We start from the raw sequence: 19,772 nt of genomic DNA, 5'->3' as shown, positions 1-19,772 counted from the left end.
AGAGCGAAGTATCTCCAGAGAATGAGAGAATTGTTAAGAGTGAGATTTCGCTCTGAGTATCTAGGGCAGTTAAGACAGCAGTCTACCAGAAATTACAAAAATAAACCTCTCTCTGTAGGAGAAATTGTCTTGCTGGAGGATCAAAACGCATTAACCATCCACGAACAAATTCATGGTACCCAAGGTGGTTCGGAAAGAAACTCATCGGAAGATGTGGAGAATCTGTATGTTTTATGCTTATCTGTTATTAAAGGAATTACATTTATAGGGCAGTTTCCATAAAAACATTACTCGTATTAACATTTTACACAGGAAAGACCAGATATGCATTTTGGTAATACTGGGTACTCTAAACCGATTCAGTATACATGTATTCAGCATTTCTCTGAACTGATTGTCGAAAAAATTAATATGACTGTTAAGATTAAGTTTTTGCTACTATCTCGCTTTAAGTATGTTAAGATATTTTGTACATGAGCTGAAGGAAAATGGCAAAGTGTATCGATGTAGAACATTTAGACGAAGTATGGGAAAAAGTACACAAAAATCCTTCAAAAAACATTTTTTTTTTAAATTTACGGTCACCTATAATTTTTATTGCTGTAATTCTAAACTTTAATTTATTACATTTCTTTGACAGAAAAGGAACCCCCGAAATAGTAGAAAATGTAAATATATTTTAATATTTTTTTTACTCGGTTAGAACTTAAAACCTTTTAGAAATTGCTTCTAGAAACATTCGATAATAAACATTTAGACTTTTCACGAGGTGGAAAAAATCAATGCTACTATTTGAGGTTTAAATAGAAAATCTTGCGTATTTGTATTTTTAACATCTTTGTCAAAATATGAATTTTTGAGAATAGCAAAAACATGTGACATCCTTTTAAATCTCCTTTAGAACGTTAATATTGTTTAACTATATTTACCTTCTTAATTTTAAATTTAATTTATGTTTATGGTAAATGTTTTAAAATACACTCTGAAAATCCAGCAACTATCCGAAGTAACTGCTAAAAGGTACTCCAGACATATTTATAAATTCGCTGGTTTTGCAAACTTTGCGTAAAGGCCTGGCAGATAAATATCTCCTATATATAATGGAATCAAAAAGAAGACGGTTTTATTTTCCAGTAATGCAGAGCACTGTTTGACATATTTTCTTCCCTTTATTTTAAAGCTAACATCTTCCAAATGCTTGCCCTTATAAATTCCTGTCACCTTTCAACAAACCTTAAGTGTACACTTAGACATCGCCACTATTTTAGATCAAGTAACATTTTCCATTTCATTGGCTATCTGCGACCTATCTTGAAAGACTTACCCAAAGGTAAGCCCAAAGCAAATAGTTGCAAGAAGATAAATCTGGAAAGCACCTTTTGCCAAACGACATCACCACATCGTTCAGGAAATTGTCCTCTTAGTATTTTTCGAGATTATGCATGTGTGCCGTAGTCTCTGTTTGTTGGAACAAAAAAAAATGCTTTCCTAGGGTAGTTTATCCCAAGATATTAGAAATACTATAACATTTATACGTACCGTCTACAAGTGACCTGCACCCTTTTTTCCACGAAATGTGTGACACTGATAGTCCACATAATACTGGCAACAGAAATGCCATTGTCTGTGTTATTCAAATACATTCACCACTCACTAGTCACTACTGTGACAGCCATACAACAATTATTAAAACAAAATGCGTTTGCCGTACGCAGAACTTTGAATGAAGACATAAAATGAAGCCAAAAATAAAAATTATAACGTGGAAACTATATAATATAGTGTAGAGTACAAATGATATTTCTGATTATGATCAATATGTATAATAATTAAACCGATTCTTATTGCTAAAATGATAATGATCAACATCAAGTATTTTTCAATATGCCTTCATTTATTTGTATGACCATCCAGTGATACAAGTGAATTCTTTCCAGAGTTTTCAAGAGATTTCGCGAACTGGATCCTCATCATATTCCTCAAGTCATGACAGGAGAGGAGGCACATACAATCTCCGTTCCTATGGAGAAAGTAGAAAAAATGCCGGAGCTTAAGGTTCCTTTCTTCAAGCAGTAACTTTGGTCACTTTTATGTATTCCCTTATATATTCTATTAAAAGTTTGAAATAATTATTTCAATTATTTATTACCAATTTATTTTAAATGGAAAATATTTTTGAAAATCTTTCAGCTCAAGTTCAGCTGTAAAATAAAACAAAAATTAGCCTTAGATTAGCGATGACTTAACAAGCAGGGGCTCTAAGTTTTGTTCACAGAATACTTTTGTATTTAGAAATAAGCTGCTAATATTCGGCTTTCGCAAAATCGGTGGTATTTTTTTTTAATCTATAAAACCAACTGTCATCTAAGTTTGGATTTTCCTAAATTTATAACTGATATTTCTGTATATCAGTCTATGTTTATATATAATATTTGTAATTTAAATTTAGAATTTAATATAGTTTAGATTTCAAACGTGCACAAACTCATAAGTAACAACTTGGAAGACATTTTTTTAATCTTTAAAACCAACCATCCTCTAAGGCTGCATTTTCATAAATGTATATTTGATATTAGTGCGTACGCTTTGTGTATATCATTAATAGCTTTATATATAATGTTTGTAACTTATATTTAGCATTTAATGCTGTTTAGGTTTTAAAAGTGCAAAAACTCATGCATAAGAGTTTATACTATGGGGGGAAGAAATCACTTGTATTTGTAAAATGCAAAAGGAAACCATTTCACTTATCGTACATTTTGTTTTTGTTTGCAAGGTTAGGAATTGTATCAAATGCAAGACTGTATACATATGTACTGAAACACGGGTCATAGGTCATAAGCTGTGAAAAATATTTTACTTTGTAAGATATCATAGCAGTTAAAACAGATATTAATGCTTATTTCAAGTAGATAAAGCTGTATATACAGTTTCTGAAACTACAAATATGATTATGCATGGAAATAAAGGTCTCAAATTTTGCATTTTAAGATTAACTCATCCCATTTAATTAAAGCCCGTATACATTATATTAAAAATTATGAAATTATTTTACTTGCTGATGAATCCAGTAAGGATGGCACAAAGTAATTCCTGATTCTTCCGAAATAATTAACACTGATTGCGTATTAACACTTTTATATTATCAGAATCGGTAGTAAAATGCGAATGCAAAGTGTGATAAGTATGATAGAGTTTTTCTCACGTTTTAATATGAATTGATTGAGACTCCTTGATAATTATTTGGCTCTCGTTATTATTAATAAATCCAAATATCAGAAGTTTTTCAAATATCAGAAGTTTAACAACATATGCAGAGAAGTTAGCAATAAAAGTATTTTGTCAGTTTAACAGTTACACCAGAGGTCAACACCTGCAGCTCTGTCAAAGTTCTCTAATTTTTTTTAATATATTCCGTATTTGAAAATTTTGAGGCATGTTCCAGCAAGGTAGTTGAAGAAACTATTTAAAACGTCCAACGAGTATGAGAGAGTTTTAAGGAAGTTCCAATAACCAATTATTTTAAAGTTTTTTATGCGATGATAATTGTAAAAACATTGGATGGAATGCAGCTGCAAAACATGTAGATTATTTGTGATGCACATAATGGAAATCTTGCATTGAATAACTTCGCACAAGTAGAAACAAAGTGAAAAGGAGTGTTTCTAAACAATATAAAACATAATCAGTTAAGCAATTTGTGACATTTTCCTTAAAAAATTAAGTCTTATTCTCTCATTTAATGTACAGTTTTCAGTTACTGAGATCTTAAAAAATGAGGACATTATCATGAACGATTTATATAAAAAATATTGCTCGACAGGAAACAAGTGTTATCTGAAAAGCTAAAGGTACTTATAAATCAGGCAAAGAAAAAATATAGACTGAAATTTTAACATTTTGTTTCTTTTAAAAACTTGGGGAATTTAAAGTAATAACCCCTTAAAGATTTTCCCCATATCTACCTGCAAAGCTAAATATGAAAAAATATTTTGTTTTAAAAAAATGACGTCTTTTCCAATGAAAAGACTTAAATATGTATCAATGAAAGAAATGTTTATATACGTTCAAATTATGGACAATTGATTACGGTGATTGCAATGCTATTGAATGTGAAATATGTTTGTGTGTTACATTGTCTAACAATCTTTTGCATGACAACGCTCTCACAGAAGCAGATCGAAGAGACGAAAGCTAACAAAAATCGGCTTTTGTTAGATAAGAAACAAGAAAATATCAATTTCTCCTTGTATAGCTTTTATTTTTTCTTTAAAAAAGACGTTTCGTATAAAAGTGTAGATTTTGTGTAAATAAACTAAGGGTTTCTGGCAACTGAACTAGTGAGTGTCTTACCTATATTGATAACAACTTTTAATGCACTCAGTAGAACCCGATTATTCGAGCTAATAGGGACCGGGACTAACTCAGAAAAACAAAAGCTCTGATAACACAGATTGATACAACGGAAAGTTTAATGTTATTACTATTGTTCATACTGTACGGAATTTACCAACTTACAGGATTCTTGAATAACGATATAAAACATAAGTAAGTTCAAATATACAGAAAAACAGTACTTAATGTGATACGTACTTGAAAACGCGTGCCTGTAATAGAAATGAGGGGCTGTGCACTATACATAACATATCACACATTAAAAAAAAATCAAGAACAGCATTCTAATTTATTGCGTTGCACCGTTTTCTTACCGCTATATTGCGGAAAAATAATAATGCCGCATGATGGCACGTCGTTTTGCTGTTGAGCGTAAATCCGTCTGTGGGACAGATAATTTTTTTTAGCATTCCCATGTCTTCGTCATCTAAACTTTTATTGTTAGCATAGTTATTCGGCAAAATATTTTCCCAACTTTTCAGAATGGTATATCGTTTCACGTCCATCAACGTTTCTCTTAGCTCGTAAATGACATCTTGCAGATTAACCCATTTTAGAATTTCACCAGGCCGCCCAACGGGATAATGGTTAGTGACTCTGACTGTAGCGAATGGCCGGGTTTCGAATCCTGGAAACATTTTTAAATGTTGGATGTTAAAATTTGCATAGTGTCCTTGCGGCATGGAGGCGCTCTAAATGCGTGAACGTCCTCTCGTTTGGTTTAGTGGTAGGGGAAGAAGATGGGACACCTTCGAACGGAGTGCTTTCTTTCAAACCTGGGGTGGAAATGGGCTAAACCGTAGTATGACTTACGTGTTGCCAAAGGCTCTTGAAGACCACAGACGTAATCTTGTATTCTTTGGCCAGATAAATTTCGTAGCTTGTTCCGATAACGTCAGACAAGTTATATTACTTATATATACAGCAACAACAAGAATTCCAACAATGTTAATTATTACGCAGGAATGTTATTAAGTACATCAAGAAAATACAGGAAATTAATTACAACAGTATAAGAAATTAATTTAACAGAACTAGAGAAATGTGTCGAATTATTCAAAGAGGAAAACCTGAGCTAGAGAATCGTGATGCTGAAATCGGGGGCTTAATTACAGATACTAAAGAACTAAAAAACGAAATAGGTAACGTTAAGAAGTACGCATATAAAATTTAATTGCGGGAATTTAAAGGTGAAAAGGTATTAAAAAATCAAAGCAGTAAAAATAAATCTGATAGTGTAATTTCAGTATATATTCTTGACTATATTAAATTGCCAAAGTTAACATTACCGACTTTTGGAGGTAATATTAGAGAATGGGAAGCTTTTAAAATTTTTTCTGTGTTTGTGTAAGAAATAATTCAGATGTACCCAATGCTCAATAATTATGGTATTAGATGGCTTGATTGAAAAGTGAAGTGTATTGCGTAGTTCAAAAAATTCAAATTTTGGATTGTAATTGAGATAGCATGGAATCTTTTGGGCGAAATGTATTCAAATAAGAGAGATCAAATTTTTGCATATATTAAACGTTTTCTAAGTTTACCAGTTATTCGAAATCAGTCAGCTGTTGAAGTTTTAAATTTAATTGACAGAAATAATGAAGTAATTCTCTGTCTGAAAGTACTAAATCAAACCATTGATAATTTTGATGACACTTATTTAATTTTACAAAACTTAAACACTTCTATAGAATTATAGCAGGAACATCAGCTAGAATGAAATGAGCTATCGAACCTTCCAGCATTAATTGAAGACCATTTTGAAAGTTCTAATTTTAGGAGAAAATAGGCGGTTATTCAGTTTCATTAACATTCAAACATAACAGAGGTACTGTAGGTGATTCCTGCGAAAGAGCACACAGAAGATTTTAATATTTAAAGAGCAGACTGTTATCCATGCCAGAAATTTACAATCAGTATATTCAATTTATGAAGGAATACTTTTCTTTGGGAAACGTACAACTAGTGAGTGCCAAACCCAAATCGTGAATTAGAGAATAAACATCAATTCATATTGAAGGTATCTAGCTTAAAACAAAACTGGAAAATGTTTCTGATGTCAATGTCAAAAACATTCCAGGTGTTTCTTTAAATGATACTTTTATGATAGCTCCAAAAAAACATGATTTAATTTGTATTTTATTGAGATTTAGACTTCATAACATTGTAATAACTGCTGCTACAGAATGCTGTAGAGACAGATAAATATTCATACAAAAGATCAAGACTTTCAGAGAATAGTTTGGATAGACAACCCAGATTAACAAACTCAAGTTTGTGTTTAGAACACTGTCACATATGGAACTGCAATTGCTCCATATCTTGCAACCGAATGAGTTAGTTAGCGAAAGATGAAGGACTGAACTTCCCGAAGGCAAAAAATGTAGTTTTAAAGTGATTTTTACACTGTACTAACTGGTGTTGTTCAAAAGAAGGAAACGTGAATTGAAGCAACTGATAAAAAGGTAGGCTTTAAGCTCAATAAATGGTGAACAAGTGAGTCATCAATGTTAAGAAATGCTGGCTTAACAATCCCAGATAGCAAAAATATTCATCATGTGAATATTTTTGCTCAATGGAAAATAAAGCAATAAAAGTTCGATTATTACGAGAGATGAATTCCAATATAAGTTCGGTGGCATAGATTATCAAAGAGTTCCGACTTAAATGTTTATTCTGCCATTTGTATCAAAGCTATTCGATCTGTTGGGACAGATATCTTCTTATGTAATCCTCGCTAAAATGATCCATCAGCAACTGTGGAAATTTCAGTTAACACGAGATGAGCGTTTACCTGAAGATACTGATTAGAATTGGAGAGGTTTACGTAGACAAGCTGAAAATTGGAATTCCATACATACCTAGAGAAGTCTGTTACCTGATTATTCTCGATGTAAATTTTACGGATTTTGTGAAGCGCATGGAAAGGGCCATACAACAGTTATTAAGCTGCTACAGGATAAACTTAATAATAATAAAACTTGTAATAACTCTAATATTAATGTAAAACTCTTAACAGCTAAAATTCCTCTCACGATACCAGGACTGGAATTATGTGCAAACCGTATTTTTAGGCTGTCAGAGCTTCAATAATTTTAAAATTTCATTCAGCTCACGCATGGCGTGATTCACAAATCGCGCTATTATGGCTAAAGTCAGATCCTGAAAAGTGGCAAATATTCGTACCGACAGGAGTTCCTGAAATGTAATCGATCTTACCAGATGACAACTGGAGTCATGTTGACAGAAAAGAAAATTCTGCTGTTTTGTACTTCACCTAGGCTACTTCCTGCAGAACTACTGTCTTATGAACTGTGGTGGAACGGATCTCCTTAGTTAAAATGCAATGAGGTTCCTGTGACTAAATATATTCTTATAAATAAAAAAAATTACCAGATGAAAGTAAAACACTATTATTTGTAGTTTCGGAAATTGTACAGAAACTTATTGTTACATTAAAGATATCCTTTTTCTCGAAGTTACAACACATATTTGCTTGAATGTTAAGATTCAGATGGCATTCAAAGGTCAGAGATTTGGAATAAAATACATCCTTTTTATCTAGTAATGAAATTCGAGCTACAACACTCTGTAGTATTTGAACAGTAAAACGACAGAACTTCAATAAAGTAATTCAGTGTTTGGATATGAAAAATTATTTACCTGAAAACTGCAGTCTCCTTAGTTTGGGTTAATTTTTAAATGAAGTGTTACGTCTAAGGAGACTGTTTAAAAACGCGAGACTATCAAAGATTGTTAAAAAATCATTACCTTCATTATTAAAGCACAAGCTGATGAAAATTGTAATTAAACTTTCATGACAAATATCTGAATGTAGCACCAGAACTTCTTTCTTTAATCAGATAACAATTTTAGATCAGAGCTGCTAGATCTGTCATTAAAAAATGAGTGAAAACGTGTGTTACATGTTGCAAACATACAGCTGTGACTGCAAGTCAAATAACAACTGATCTTGTAAGGCTCTTAAGTTTTACTAACGTTTATTTTATTTTAAATCTTTACTATCACTTCTTATTTTCTACTTCCGGCCAGAATTATAAGCGTGAAGGTTTTTATGTAAAGTTTGTCTGGCGAACGCCAAGTATTTAAGTGTGGCTTTTTTGCCAAGCGAAAGAGAGGAAGCAGTAAGTCAACGCAGGCCGCTTATCTTAGAAGTTACGCAGTTGCTGTTCGCCTTCCAGGCCAGAGGTTTTAATCCTCTTGATAAATTAAACGTATTGTAGTGTTCACAGTCTCTGTGCTACATACGCTTCCTGTTATTATAAGGCCAATCTTCCACGTGTATTATTCTAAAGTTAAATTAGAGTTTAGTTTTATTTTTATACTTTTTTACGTTAGACCCCGAGTGGAGGGTCAGTGTATTCCGAAGTACGGAAGTTATTGTATATAAAGAAAATAAAGGGTTTTGTATACCCTTTGTCTGTATCCTGTCTACTTACCACAATTAGTGAACATAGCTTTAGTAAGCTCTCTGTTCCGAGTCAGATCCTTGTATGTTCCCGAAGAAGGTTAGAAGGAACATTGAACCTGATAGTGGCGCCCAATGAAGAAGAATAACCATGGCCGAGTTTCAAGAAGAACCTGTGCTGCCTGCAGAAACGGCTCAGAATCCAGAAATGCCAGCTGCCGCCCTGGAAGGATTCGGTTACATCGTCCAGACCATGCGCGCTTCGATGAAACCAGAAGCAACGTTTAATGGAAACTCACCGGTAACCAGTTTTTTGGAAAAATTGGATGACCACTTCATGCTCTACCCCGTGCACGAGTTTCAAAAAGTTACCTTAGCTACCAGCGCTTTGAGGGGCCAAGCGCTTAACTGGTTCAAATGTATCGGCAGAAGTCTCTTGGGTCAAGCAGGAAGTCCCACCTATACTTACGAAAATTTCAAGACTGCCCTACTAAAAGCCTTCCCTGTTGTAAGGGATCGTGCGAAATTAGAAACGGAACTTTTTAGTATATATCAACAAAGAATCGAAAACCTCTCGAGCTTTATTTTAAGAAAAATTCACGTTTTCAAGCTCTTGTATGGAAACCGTCCGGATCCTGAAATAATTCAAGTGATTTTGCCGAGGTTACTACCCCAAGTGCAAGACTTTATTGAATTAAGAAATCCGACTACACTGAAAAAGTTATTTGAGCTAGCAATCCAGTTTGAAAGTAGAAGAACGGCGGACGTCGAAAGAAGACGCCAATATCAACAGCGAAACCAATTTGGTACGCCAAGACTACAGCAAACTCAAGCATACGGCTACGGAGAAAAAGCGAATCAGTGGGCAAGGAAACCCGAGCATTCAAAAACAGCCGGCGAACGTCGACAGTTCAATAGCAACCCAGGAAAAAAGTCTCAAGGCCAGGGGAAAAAGAAGGAAAGCACGGAAAGGAAAAATAATTTAAACTAAAACGGATTTCTGCTGACGAGAGGGTGCGGAAATCCGAAGGCCACGAAAACCCCTCTTCCTACAAGTTAAATACAGTAATGGTGAAAAATTTGACTCTTCCGAAGATTGAAGTCTTGGTGAATAATATCCCGGCCACCGCACTCCTGGATACCGGCGCGCAGTGTTCCTGTGTGGCAGAAGTCTTTTTTAGAAAGTATTTTCGCAAATACCGCATATATAATGCGGATAATACGACAGTATTAGCGGCGCAAGGAGAACAATGTAAGTGCGTAGGTAAAGTACCTTTGTATATCCGTATCAAGGACGAACAAGTAAAGGTGATGTTTTTTATAGTAAAGAATTTGCAAGTACATTTAATCTTAGGAATAGACTTTCTTTCAGACGCACAAGCTACACTGGATTTTAATGAAGCGTCCCTTAAGCTGACAATGAAACCAGTGCGTGTAGAAAAGGTTGAACCGCCAAGGTTAAATCTTGACCACCTGCCTAATGACGAGCAAGATAGAATCCGACAAGTAGTAAGTGAATTTGCTTCGTTATTTAGTGATATTCCAGGATTTACTCAGGTTACTAACCATAGTATTGACACCGGAGATGCATTGCCAGTTCGTCAAAAACCATACCGGTATGATAAGAATAAGGAAAAAATTATAGAATGGCATATTACCGATATGCTACGTAAAAAGATCATAACGCCCATCTCAAGTAGTTATGCTAGCCCGGTGGTTTTATGTAAGAAAAATAATGATTATCCTTTGGAGCATCCAAAAAGGTGGAGATTCGCTATTGATTACCGTAAATTAAATTCCATAACGAAATATCCGGTATATCCGTTGCCGATCATAGAAGAAATTTTAAGGAACATAAAATCAACCAAATTTATGACGACTTTAGACTTAACGACTGGTTATTTTCAAATAGGGGTGAGGCCTGAGGACGTGCCTAAGACTGCTTTTATAACCAAGTCTGGCACTTATGCATTTTTGCGTATGCCGTTTGGCCTTTCAGGCGCCCCGGCAACATTTCAGCGATGCATGGACATTGTGTTAAGACCTGTTCTTGGAAAGTCCACATTTATCTATTTAGACGATATCATTATTACTAGTGATAATCTCGACCAACATATACAGGATTTAAGACAGGTGTTTTCTTTATTAAATGAGGCCGGTCTAAAAGTTAATGTCGAAAAGTGCAAATTTGCAGCCCCTGAATTAAAATATTTAGGTTACAAAATATCTCAAAAAGGGATCGAGACAGATGAATCAAAAATAATCGCTGTACAAAAGTATCCGACTCCAAACACGGCAAAGAAGCTCTCTTCTTTTCTAGGACTTTGTTCATATTATAGGTCCTTTATAAAAGATTTTGCGGCTATCGCTGAGCCATTGTTAAAATTAAAAAGGAAAAAGGCAAGATTCTCGTGGACGGCCGAAGCCAATAGTGCTTTCGAAAAATTAAAACAAGCATTAACGCAAGTCCCTGTGTTGAAATTTCCTGAAAAGGATGAAAATTTAGAAATTTCAGCGGATGCTTCGGATTATGCGGTAGGAGCGGTACTTTCGCAAAATCAGCAGCCCGTGGCATTTTTTAGCCGAACTTTAAATCAAACACAAAGAAACTATTCCGCGACCGAGAGAGAGGCACTTGCAGTTCTGTTAGCAGTGCAAAAGTTCCGAGTCTATTTTGGAAAGGCGCCGATAACAGTATACTCTGATCATGCGGCGGTAACTAGATTGTACTCAGGGAAAAATTTATCCCCAAGGTTAATAAGATGGGCACTCAAGCTGCAAGAATATAATCTGGTAATCAAGCATACCCCCGGAAAGGAAAATATCGTAGCAGATGCCCTATCACGAATTAAATTAGACGAACAGGGTAATACCGTAAATGTTGCAATGCTTACAGCGTGTACAATAAATTCCCGAGAAACTGTAATAACAGAACTGGGTAAGGATCCTGAGTTTGGAAGTATTTATGAGTATTTGAAGGATCCTGAAAATTTTAGCCACCAAGATATTGTGGCGATAAGAAATAGGGCGGCCCATTACGAACTAATAGATGGTCTATTATTCTACACAAAAACTACGAATTCCAACAACGAATTTCGACCTGTTATCCCAGCTAGTCTTAGATTAAATATCCTGCATGAGCTCCATGACAGCCCTTTAGCTTCTCATGCTGGTATTCGAAAAACTATCCAACGCGTACGCGAGGCAGTCTACTTTCCTGAACTGCAAAAGTTAACAAGGGCGTATGTCCAGTCCTGCCCAACATGTCAAGCAGTTAATTATATTAATTTACGCCCGGCCGGGTTTCTAAATAGTATTAAATCCGAATTTCCAAATGAAATAATTGGCATCGATTTATTGGGCCCTTTCCCAAAAAGTCAGTTAAATAAAAGTCGCTATCTCCTTGTTATGGTTGATCATTTTAGTAAATGGACCGAAATTGTTCCCTTAAAACGAGCCTCCGCGAAATTGGTTACCGATTCTATTTTAAATAAATATATTTTAAAATACGGGGCGCCTCTAAAAGTTATATCGGATAATGGTCCTCAATTTGTAAGTAATATATTTGAAGACATGTGCCAAAAACTGGGCATACGTCATTTAAAAATGGTCCCGTATCGGCCGCAATCAAATATAGCGGAACGGGTCAACAGAAATATAGTGAAAATTATCCGTAGTTATGTTAAAAATTTTCATAAAAGCTGGGATAACTATGTCAGTGAATTTGCTTTCGCCCTTAGGACCGCAAAACATGATACAACGGGCAAAACTCCTGCTGAGTTATTTCTAGGCAGAAAGTTTATAACACCGTTAGATAAACTATTTTATGTGCAACAAAGAGCCCCAGAATTTAAAATGGGTGATATAAAAAAACTAATAAAAGAAGCAAAAAAGAATACGGAAGTAGCACAAAGAAAACAGAAATTATATTATGATTTGAAACGACGGGGAGTAACTTATAAAGTAGGGGATGAAGTTTTAAAAATTAAGCATTCACTTTCTTCAGCACCAGAAGATAAAACTGCCAAATTTTTTCCACGATTTGAAGGACCATATGTTATAGAAAAATAACTCACGCTGTTGTAGAGTTAAAAGCCAGAAATGGTGAAACCTGTTCCGCAAACATTGATCAAATCAAGCTCTACTTCGATCGTAATAAAATGCAAATCTTTTCAGATCTTTTGCAGGATCCGGCACGGCAGACACCGCAGGTACAAGTTCCAGAGGTGAAAAAACGACAAGTACAAGGGCAAGCCAATGAGAGACAGAAGCAAGTGAAAAGAAAATTGCCCCGCGGAAAAATGGAAGGTAAGAAGAAAAAGAAGCCGTTCCACCGTCCAGAAAACAGAGTTCACGAACACCCCCAGAATGAAGAAGGGAGAAGGACGACGTATGTGAAGAGGACCAGGAGAAATGATGGCAACTATAACCCGGCTTTAAAACGGAAGATCTACTCATCCGACAGAACTCTCCGCAGAAAAAGTCGCCGAACTGCGGAAGGGTCATCAGCGGCGGAGGAAAAAGTACAAGAAAAATTTGAACGGCCAACAACGAGGTCCAAGCAGGATCACGACAGAAGTTTCCCGGTTCCGCCAAGACCAGCTGCCATCAAACGGCAAAGACCACAAGCAGAGGAGAAAAGGAAAGTATTCAAGGGTGGCCGTACTGGTAAAAAAAAGAAGCTTCCAGAGGAAAGCACTGAAGGGCGAGCCCGTACAAGAAGGAGGATAAACCAAGCTACTATCTGCAGTACCTTTAAAGACTGGGCCCAGAAAAGGATGTCCGAATATTACAAAGATAAGTAAAATTTTATGTTACTTTGCAAACTTAAGTTAATCTTTCATTCTTACTGCAAGTGGCAGATTTCAAGAAGTTTTACCTCATGCGAGGTCTACCTTTATCGCCAAAAGGGCGAGAAATGAGTTGTGACCGATTTTCTTATTATGTTTTTCAATTACTCGCGCGTAAAACTAAAGTTGATGTATAATAGCGTTGTGTAAAAACTTAAATATTGTAAAAAGTTATTGTATAAATTTTATTTAAAACATTCTAGCAAGAGAGAAGTTTTAGTCTGAAAGACTTTTTGAAATGTAGTATTATTTCAATGTAGAAAGAATTGGCACTTGCTTTGAAAAGAATAGAAGTTAACAATGTACTACTAATGTATGTTTTCAAATCTGTAAAATTAACGGCATGTTGATATGTTCTGTTATTTTAAATGTTAAGAAATACCGTGATATGGTAAAAGTGAAAGTAATGTTAAAAATTTGTTATTCGTGTGACTGTAAAGATTAAATCATGGCGAATATGTGGTAAAGGTTGAATGATGTAGTTAGGCTCTCTGACGCTACACTTTAGAGTTAGCCACTTTTAGAATAGTACCTCAGGGTTTAGAGTTGAAAGTAGGGTGTGTTAAGAGGTCTCGTTATGTTGAATTTTAACACGTTAGCGTTTTGATTGTAGGAGAAAGTGTGGCACACGTAGACAGAAACACATTCGTGTTTGGTGTTCTTTTACAACACATGTCAGAGAGCACGGGGACAGATAATTAAAATAGTCATGAATGAAATAAGAATGTTAAGAGCAGTATAATTCTGTGTTACTTGCCATGTCATTGTGTAACATTTCATTAAACTAGTTTTCCTTCCAGATCTCTGGAAGGAACCAGAATTGAATAAAGCTCCTGTTTAGATGCAGTACAGATGAAAAAAAAAAGATTGTTGTATATCCTGGGAGCTGCTATTGTAACAAATTTCTTTCTTTTAAATTTCTAGTTTCTAGGGAAGTTGTGTTTGTAAAAGGTTGGCCTCGCGTTAGATTCTAGAGCTAAAAGTTTTCAACAAGGTCGTTTTAGACCTCAGTTTCAAACTAATTAACTCTGGCGGGAAGTATGTAAGGCTCTTGAGTTTTACTAACGTTTATTTTATTTTAAATCTTTACTATCACTTCTTATTTTCTACTTCCGGCCAGAATTATAAGCGTGAAGGTTTTTATGTAAAGTTTGTCTGGCGAACGCCAAGTATTTAAGTGTGGCCTTTTTGCCAAGCGAAAGAGAGGAAGCAGTAAGTCAACGCAGGCCGCTTACCTTAGAAGTTACGCAGTTGCTGTTCGCCTTCCAGGCCAGAGGTTTTAATCCTCTTGATAAATTAAACGTATTGTAGTGTTCACAGTCTCTGTGCTACATACGCTTCCTGTTATTATAAGGCCAATCTTCCACGTGTATTATTCTAAAGTTAAATTAGAGTTTAGTTTTATTTTTATACTTTTTTACGTTAGACCCCGAGTGGAGGGTCAGTGTATTCCTTCACCTTTATTTAAGTTATTGTATATAAGAAAAATAAAGGGTCTTGTATACCCTTCGTCTGTATCCTGTCTACTTACCACAATTAGTGAACATAGCTTTAGTAAGCTCTCTGTTCCGAGTCAGGTCCTTGTATGTTCCCGAAGAAGGTTAGAAGGAACATTGAACCTGATAATCTAACAGGACTTAATGTAACATAATCGCAACCATTTTATCATGCTGGAGTATATTTTTCAGGACAGTTCATAATCAAACATCATGCAAAACAAAACTCATTTAATTCTTACCTGTGCTTTGTAATTAAAACTGTACATCTTGAAATGGTATATAGTCTGTCATTTTAAGTGCATTGGAATGATATGTTTCGAAAACAGAGAAAAACCAATTCAGATTTATATTATTCCTTTGCAGATTTTGACATTATTCTTTAGCAGTCTTCATTAGACGACCAATTTCAGCGGCAATCGGATCACTATATTTCATCTTCCACTGTAATGAACGTAAGGGAGAATAATTTCTGTTTTTTAAAGCGCAACTCATAGAGTTGTCAGTATTAAAATTGCTCAAGGTGTCATAAAACGATCGGTCGTGAAATTGTGTTCTCTTCCTATGCAAACTAAAAGCTGTGAACTGCGTTGCATATTATACATATGTCTGCTGTTTTTTGTGTTAGTTTTATTTTATGATTTATTAATTGTATTTTCATTACAGATTGAGAAGTTTAAAAAATCACCAATTGAACCAGTTGAAATCCTCTGGGATAGTTCTACAACCTATCAAAACTAGTAGTTTTCTATAGTTTTGATAGAACATTGTAGTTGTGACAGACATGTTGAATGACTCACGTACTTCATATCTAGAATCTGGTTAATTAAATAAAGGTGAAGGAAATACATTTCCTGTGCTATGTGAACTATTAAGAGAACCAGCTGCAATAAAAGACTTAAAGTGACGCGTCAAATTTTTTGTTATTCTCTAGATCTTCTAATAACCGTTTCAAGAGTTTGCATCTGCATTTTTGTTTTAGTTTGAGTTTCGGTTTGAATTATAGCTGGAGCCCAAATCTAGAGATTGTTGAAATTTTTATCGAGGCTATGTTAAAGACTTTATTTTAATATCGCTGGGCTTGGGTAACGCGAAACCTTGGTTAATTAACACACGAATAATTCGATTTCTAGTGTATGTGAAGAAATGGCAAAGAACACTTACAAAAGTGACGAGAAACTTCTGACTGGAACCTTCTAAATAGAATAGCCTCTAAACTTATTTTAGATGTCACAACAATAAGCCAAAATCACCTCATTTTTACAGTGCAAGTTATTCAAAGCAACTCTGAAAGGAGATAAGAAAAAAAATGCATATGGATAGAAAAGACATGACAATAATATGGCCGAAATCCAGCATATAAATATATATATAATTCCAACATATAAAGCTTCGCTTGCGTTGAAGTGAATTTAGTTGAATTTAATTAAACTTTACTTTAAATCTTTCAATAAATTACGAGTATTTACAAAAATGCTGTAATAAAGGAAAATTAAAAAAATGTACAATGCAATTTATGAATACATGCATTGTCCTATACATATATACACACATATTATAGTCCTATATAGATTGATATTATTGTCCTTATTCTACTGCGGTTTTACATTTCATATAGAGTGGAACTTCAGATCACGGACACATTAATCCACAGAAAATTTGGTTCACAAATATATTATCTAAGCACAACACGCCTCAGATGACGGACGATGTCATTACGGGCACTAAAAACGGCAAGATTTGAATTTTAAGTCGGCAGTGTTTGAGGTGACACGTGCTCCAACATTTACACTTGTTTTTCATTTTCTTGAATCATCATTTGAATATTTTTCAGTTCTTAATTCTCATCTACAAAACATCGAAATCAACTGATTTACAGGAATATTAATTAGGCTGGGAAGACAATTTGAACAGATTGGATTATAGGCAGAGAATGTGAATGCTTTGACACTTTGGACATTTTTTGGTTAACTATGATACTGCGTTTGAGAACAAAACTATGGGCTAGAAAGTTAAAATTGAAGATATGGTGAAATTATTAGAGAACGATAAAAATGTAATTAAAAAAAACATAAAAATGGGGTCAACAAGCAGAAACAAAAGGCTATTTTAGATGAAATGTTTTCAAAAGAAAAGTAAGAAAAAAATGATTCTAGTCGTTTGATGCTCGACAATTATGCAGTCTGACAAAGTTTTCACATAACGATACCATCCATGTAGTAGTAATAACAAGCTATAGCAAGCATAAGCATATTCAATAGTAATGTCGTGTCTCACTTTAGAAGCATTTTAAAATGTAAATAACAGCAAATCACATTGGACACATATTGAATGAAACAGAGGCCCACTGAGTCTTAAGTAGATTTAAGTGTCCCTTAGACACAAATAATTAATATAATAAAATAAAAATAAATATAAAAGAATATGCTTTTTAAAGCAGTTACCTCATAATTTAGTGGGAAAATTTCGTGTTTACTGCTCCCATCTATTCTCTACCATACCATACAGTAAAATCAATTTAAGTTTTCGAGTACTTTTGTGTTTAACATTGAGCTTATCATTTTTTATACACTTAATGATTTCTATTTTTGGTTACGAACAATTCTGTTTATGGTCATTTATGTTTGCTTTTGGGGTTATAAAACTTGCATCCAACGTACTGTTGTGAAGTTTAAATAATCAATCATCTATGATCCAGGAACAAATTAATGACTTTTACATCAATTCGGTTTGGAAAAATTGCTTCGGTTTACGAATAGTTCCATTAACGAACTTCCTGCTAGGACGAAATGAATTCATAAAACGAGTTTCATTCGTAAAACGAGGTAGTAAGTTTCTTCAGAATCTACAACATATAAATTTTTTTATTAGAAACTATGTAAAGATTCTTGTAAAGATTAAAAGAGAGTTATTGTAGACAAAGAAATTCTAACAATTGTTATTAATTTGAAAGAAATTTCTTGTCTATCATATACTTTATTTGCAATACAAATGTCACTTTGTAAGCAAACTCTTTATCAAAGGAGAATAGTCTAATACCACATTCCGAAACATTATGAAACTCATGTTATAAAAATTTCTAAATGCAAAATAAACAACATTAATATCGGTAAAAATGTATCAGTAATTTCACATGTAAAGACTCTAAATAAATAGCCAAAATGATTTTTTTTCAATCATTTTCGTACTTTAAAGGCGAAATCTAAATAGAAGAAGAAATTTTGCCAACTCAGATTGCAGTCGTAAAATATTTAATTACATCTAAAAGAATAATAAAATAATAAATAAAGATTTATAACTAAAGATTTAACTAATTTATAACTTATAAATCTTAACTTATAACCTATATCTTATATAATTTATAACTTATAACTCTTTATTTATTATTTCCTTAGTTAAAATGATTATCAACTTTCTCGAAAGCATGTGTTTAAAAGTGAAAATATTATAGAACAAGCCTGGTTTGAGCACCATTTCCAGAACATAAATGAAAATATTATTACGCTCGATAGAGCATAGATTTTTCTAATTAACGACAATAAAGAAAGGTCTGTTTGTTATTGAAAATGAGAAAAAGATGCCTAAATAAGATGTTTTTCGTGATTATTACAAGTTACCCTTACAATGAGAAATTAAAAATAAGAAAAATAGAAGATATTGAAATGAAACTCACTTTACTATTACGATAGAAGTCAATATTTAATATTTAGAGAATTTAATCTATTACTTTATTACAGCAAATTTCATTTATTGAGACTTCACTACTATTTTCACGACATTCAAAGCCACCAATCACACTACAAAAGCTGTAGCTGCTTCCCTATTAAAAATCAAACTTTTTCAGATATCGCATGTATAGCTTTTCTACGTGTATAGCTTTTCTACGTGCTTCTTGTCAAGTCCATTTATCTCTCATTTATAGTGTATTATATGTATAGCCTGCTGAAGTGAGCTATTTGTCAGCGCATTGTTGATGCACTCTAGAAAGCAAGTGATAAGAAATGGAAAGCTGTATCCCTAGAAATTTTCAGGGGAAAAAAAAGAAAAAATCTGTCAAGGTCACAAGAAAGAGTTATAATTTTTTTTAAATGCTTATATGTACACGTCTATACATATTTATTTTAAAAAGATTTATTTAATGGTATTGAAATTATTCTAAAATTCATTTAACAAATTCTTTACCTTAAAAATTTTTTGTAAAGATTAAGCTAAAATGGAAGTAGGCTTATTTGCTTATTCCTTTAAATTTTCCTGCGATTTTCCTTTTAATTTTCCTGCGATTTTCCTTTTAATTTGTTCCATTTTATGTTTATCTTCGTATGTTGGCCACTTTGATATATTTGGTCTGGATGACAGGCAGTTATTGCTAATTAAATGCATTTAATCATGTTATTTTCATTTTTGTTTCTTTACTACTCTTTGCCAACAGAAGCTTCATGAATCCTAAAAACATTCTTTAAGTGAAAACGTTAATTTCATATTTATCTCATTTATTTACCAATATGTATCCGTACAAATTCACACAGAATAGTATATGACAGTATTGGCTTTGACACGACCGTGCACTAACGAAGCAAGGTAGGTAGGTATCTTAGAAAGAAT

At 33.8% G+C, this 19,772-nt stretch overlaps 1 protein-coding gene across 2 annotated transcripts in view; it reads left to right on the top strand.

Moving 5' to 3' along the window:
- The window catches only part of LOC118182602 (calcium and integrin-binding family member 2-like), a 69,790-nt gene that overhangs the window by 32,515 nt on the left and 17,503 nt on the right, over positions 1–19,772 (top strand). For both annotated transcript variants that reach the window (XM_035351977.2, XM_035351978.2), the window contains one exon: positions 1,938–2,055. In XM_035351977.2, coding sequence (XP_035207868.1) covers positions 1,938–2,055 — 118 coding nt within the window. The remainder of the gene's footprint in view (positions 1–1,937; positions 2,056–19,772) is intronic.

This window comes from Stegodyphus dumicola, chromosome 4 (genome assembly GCF_044657685.1).
Source record: "Stegodyphus dumicola isolate Sdum_Otavi_A_Nest chromosome 4, ASM4465768v1".
NCBI classification, from domain to species: domain Eukaryota; kingdom Metazoa; phylum Arthropoda; class Arachnida; order Araneae; family Eresidae; genus Stegodyphus; species Stegodyphus dumicola.
This window is presented reverse-complemented; position numbering and strand designations above follow the sequence as displayed.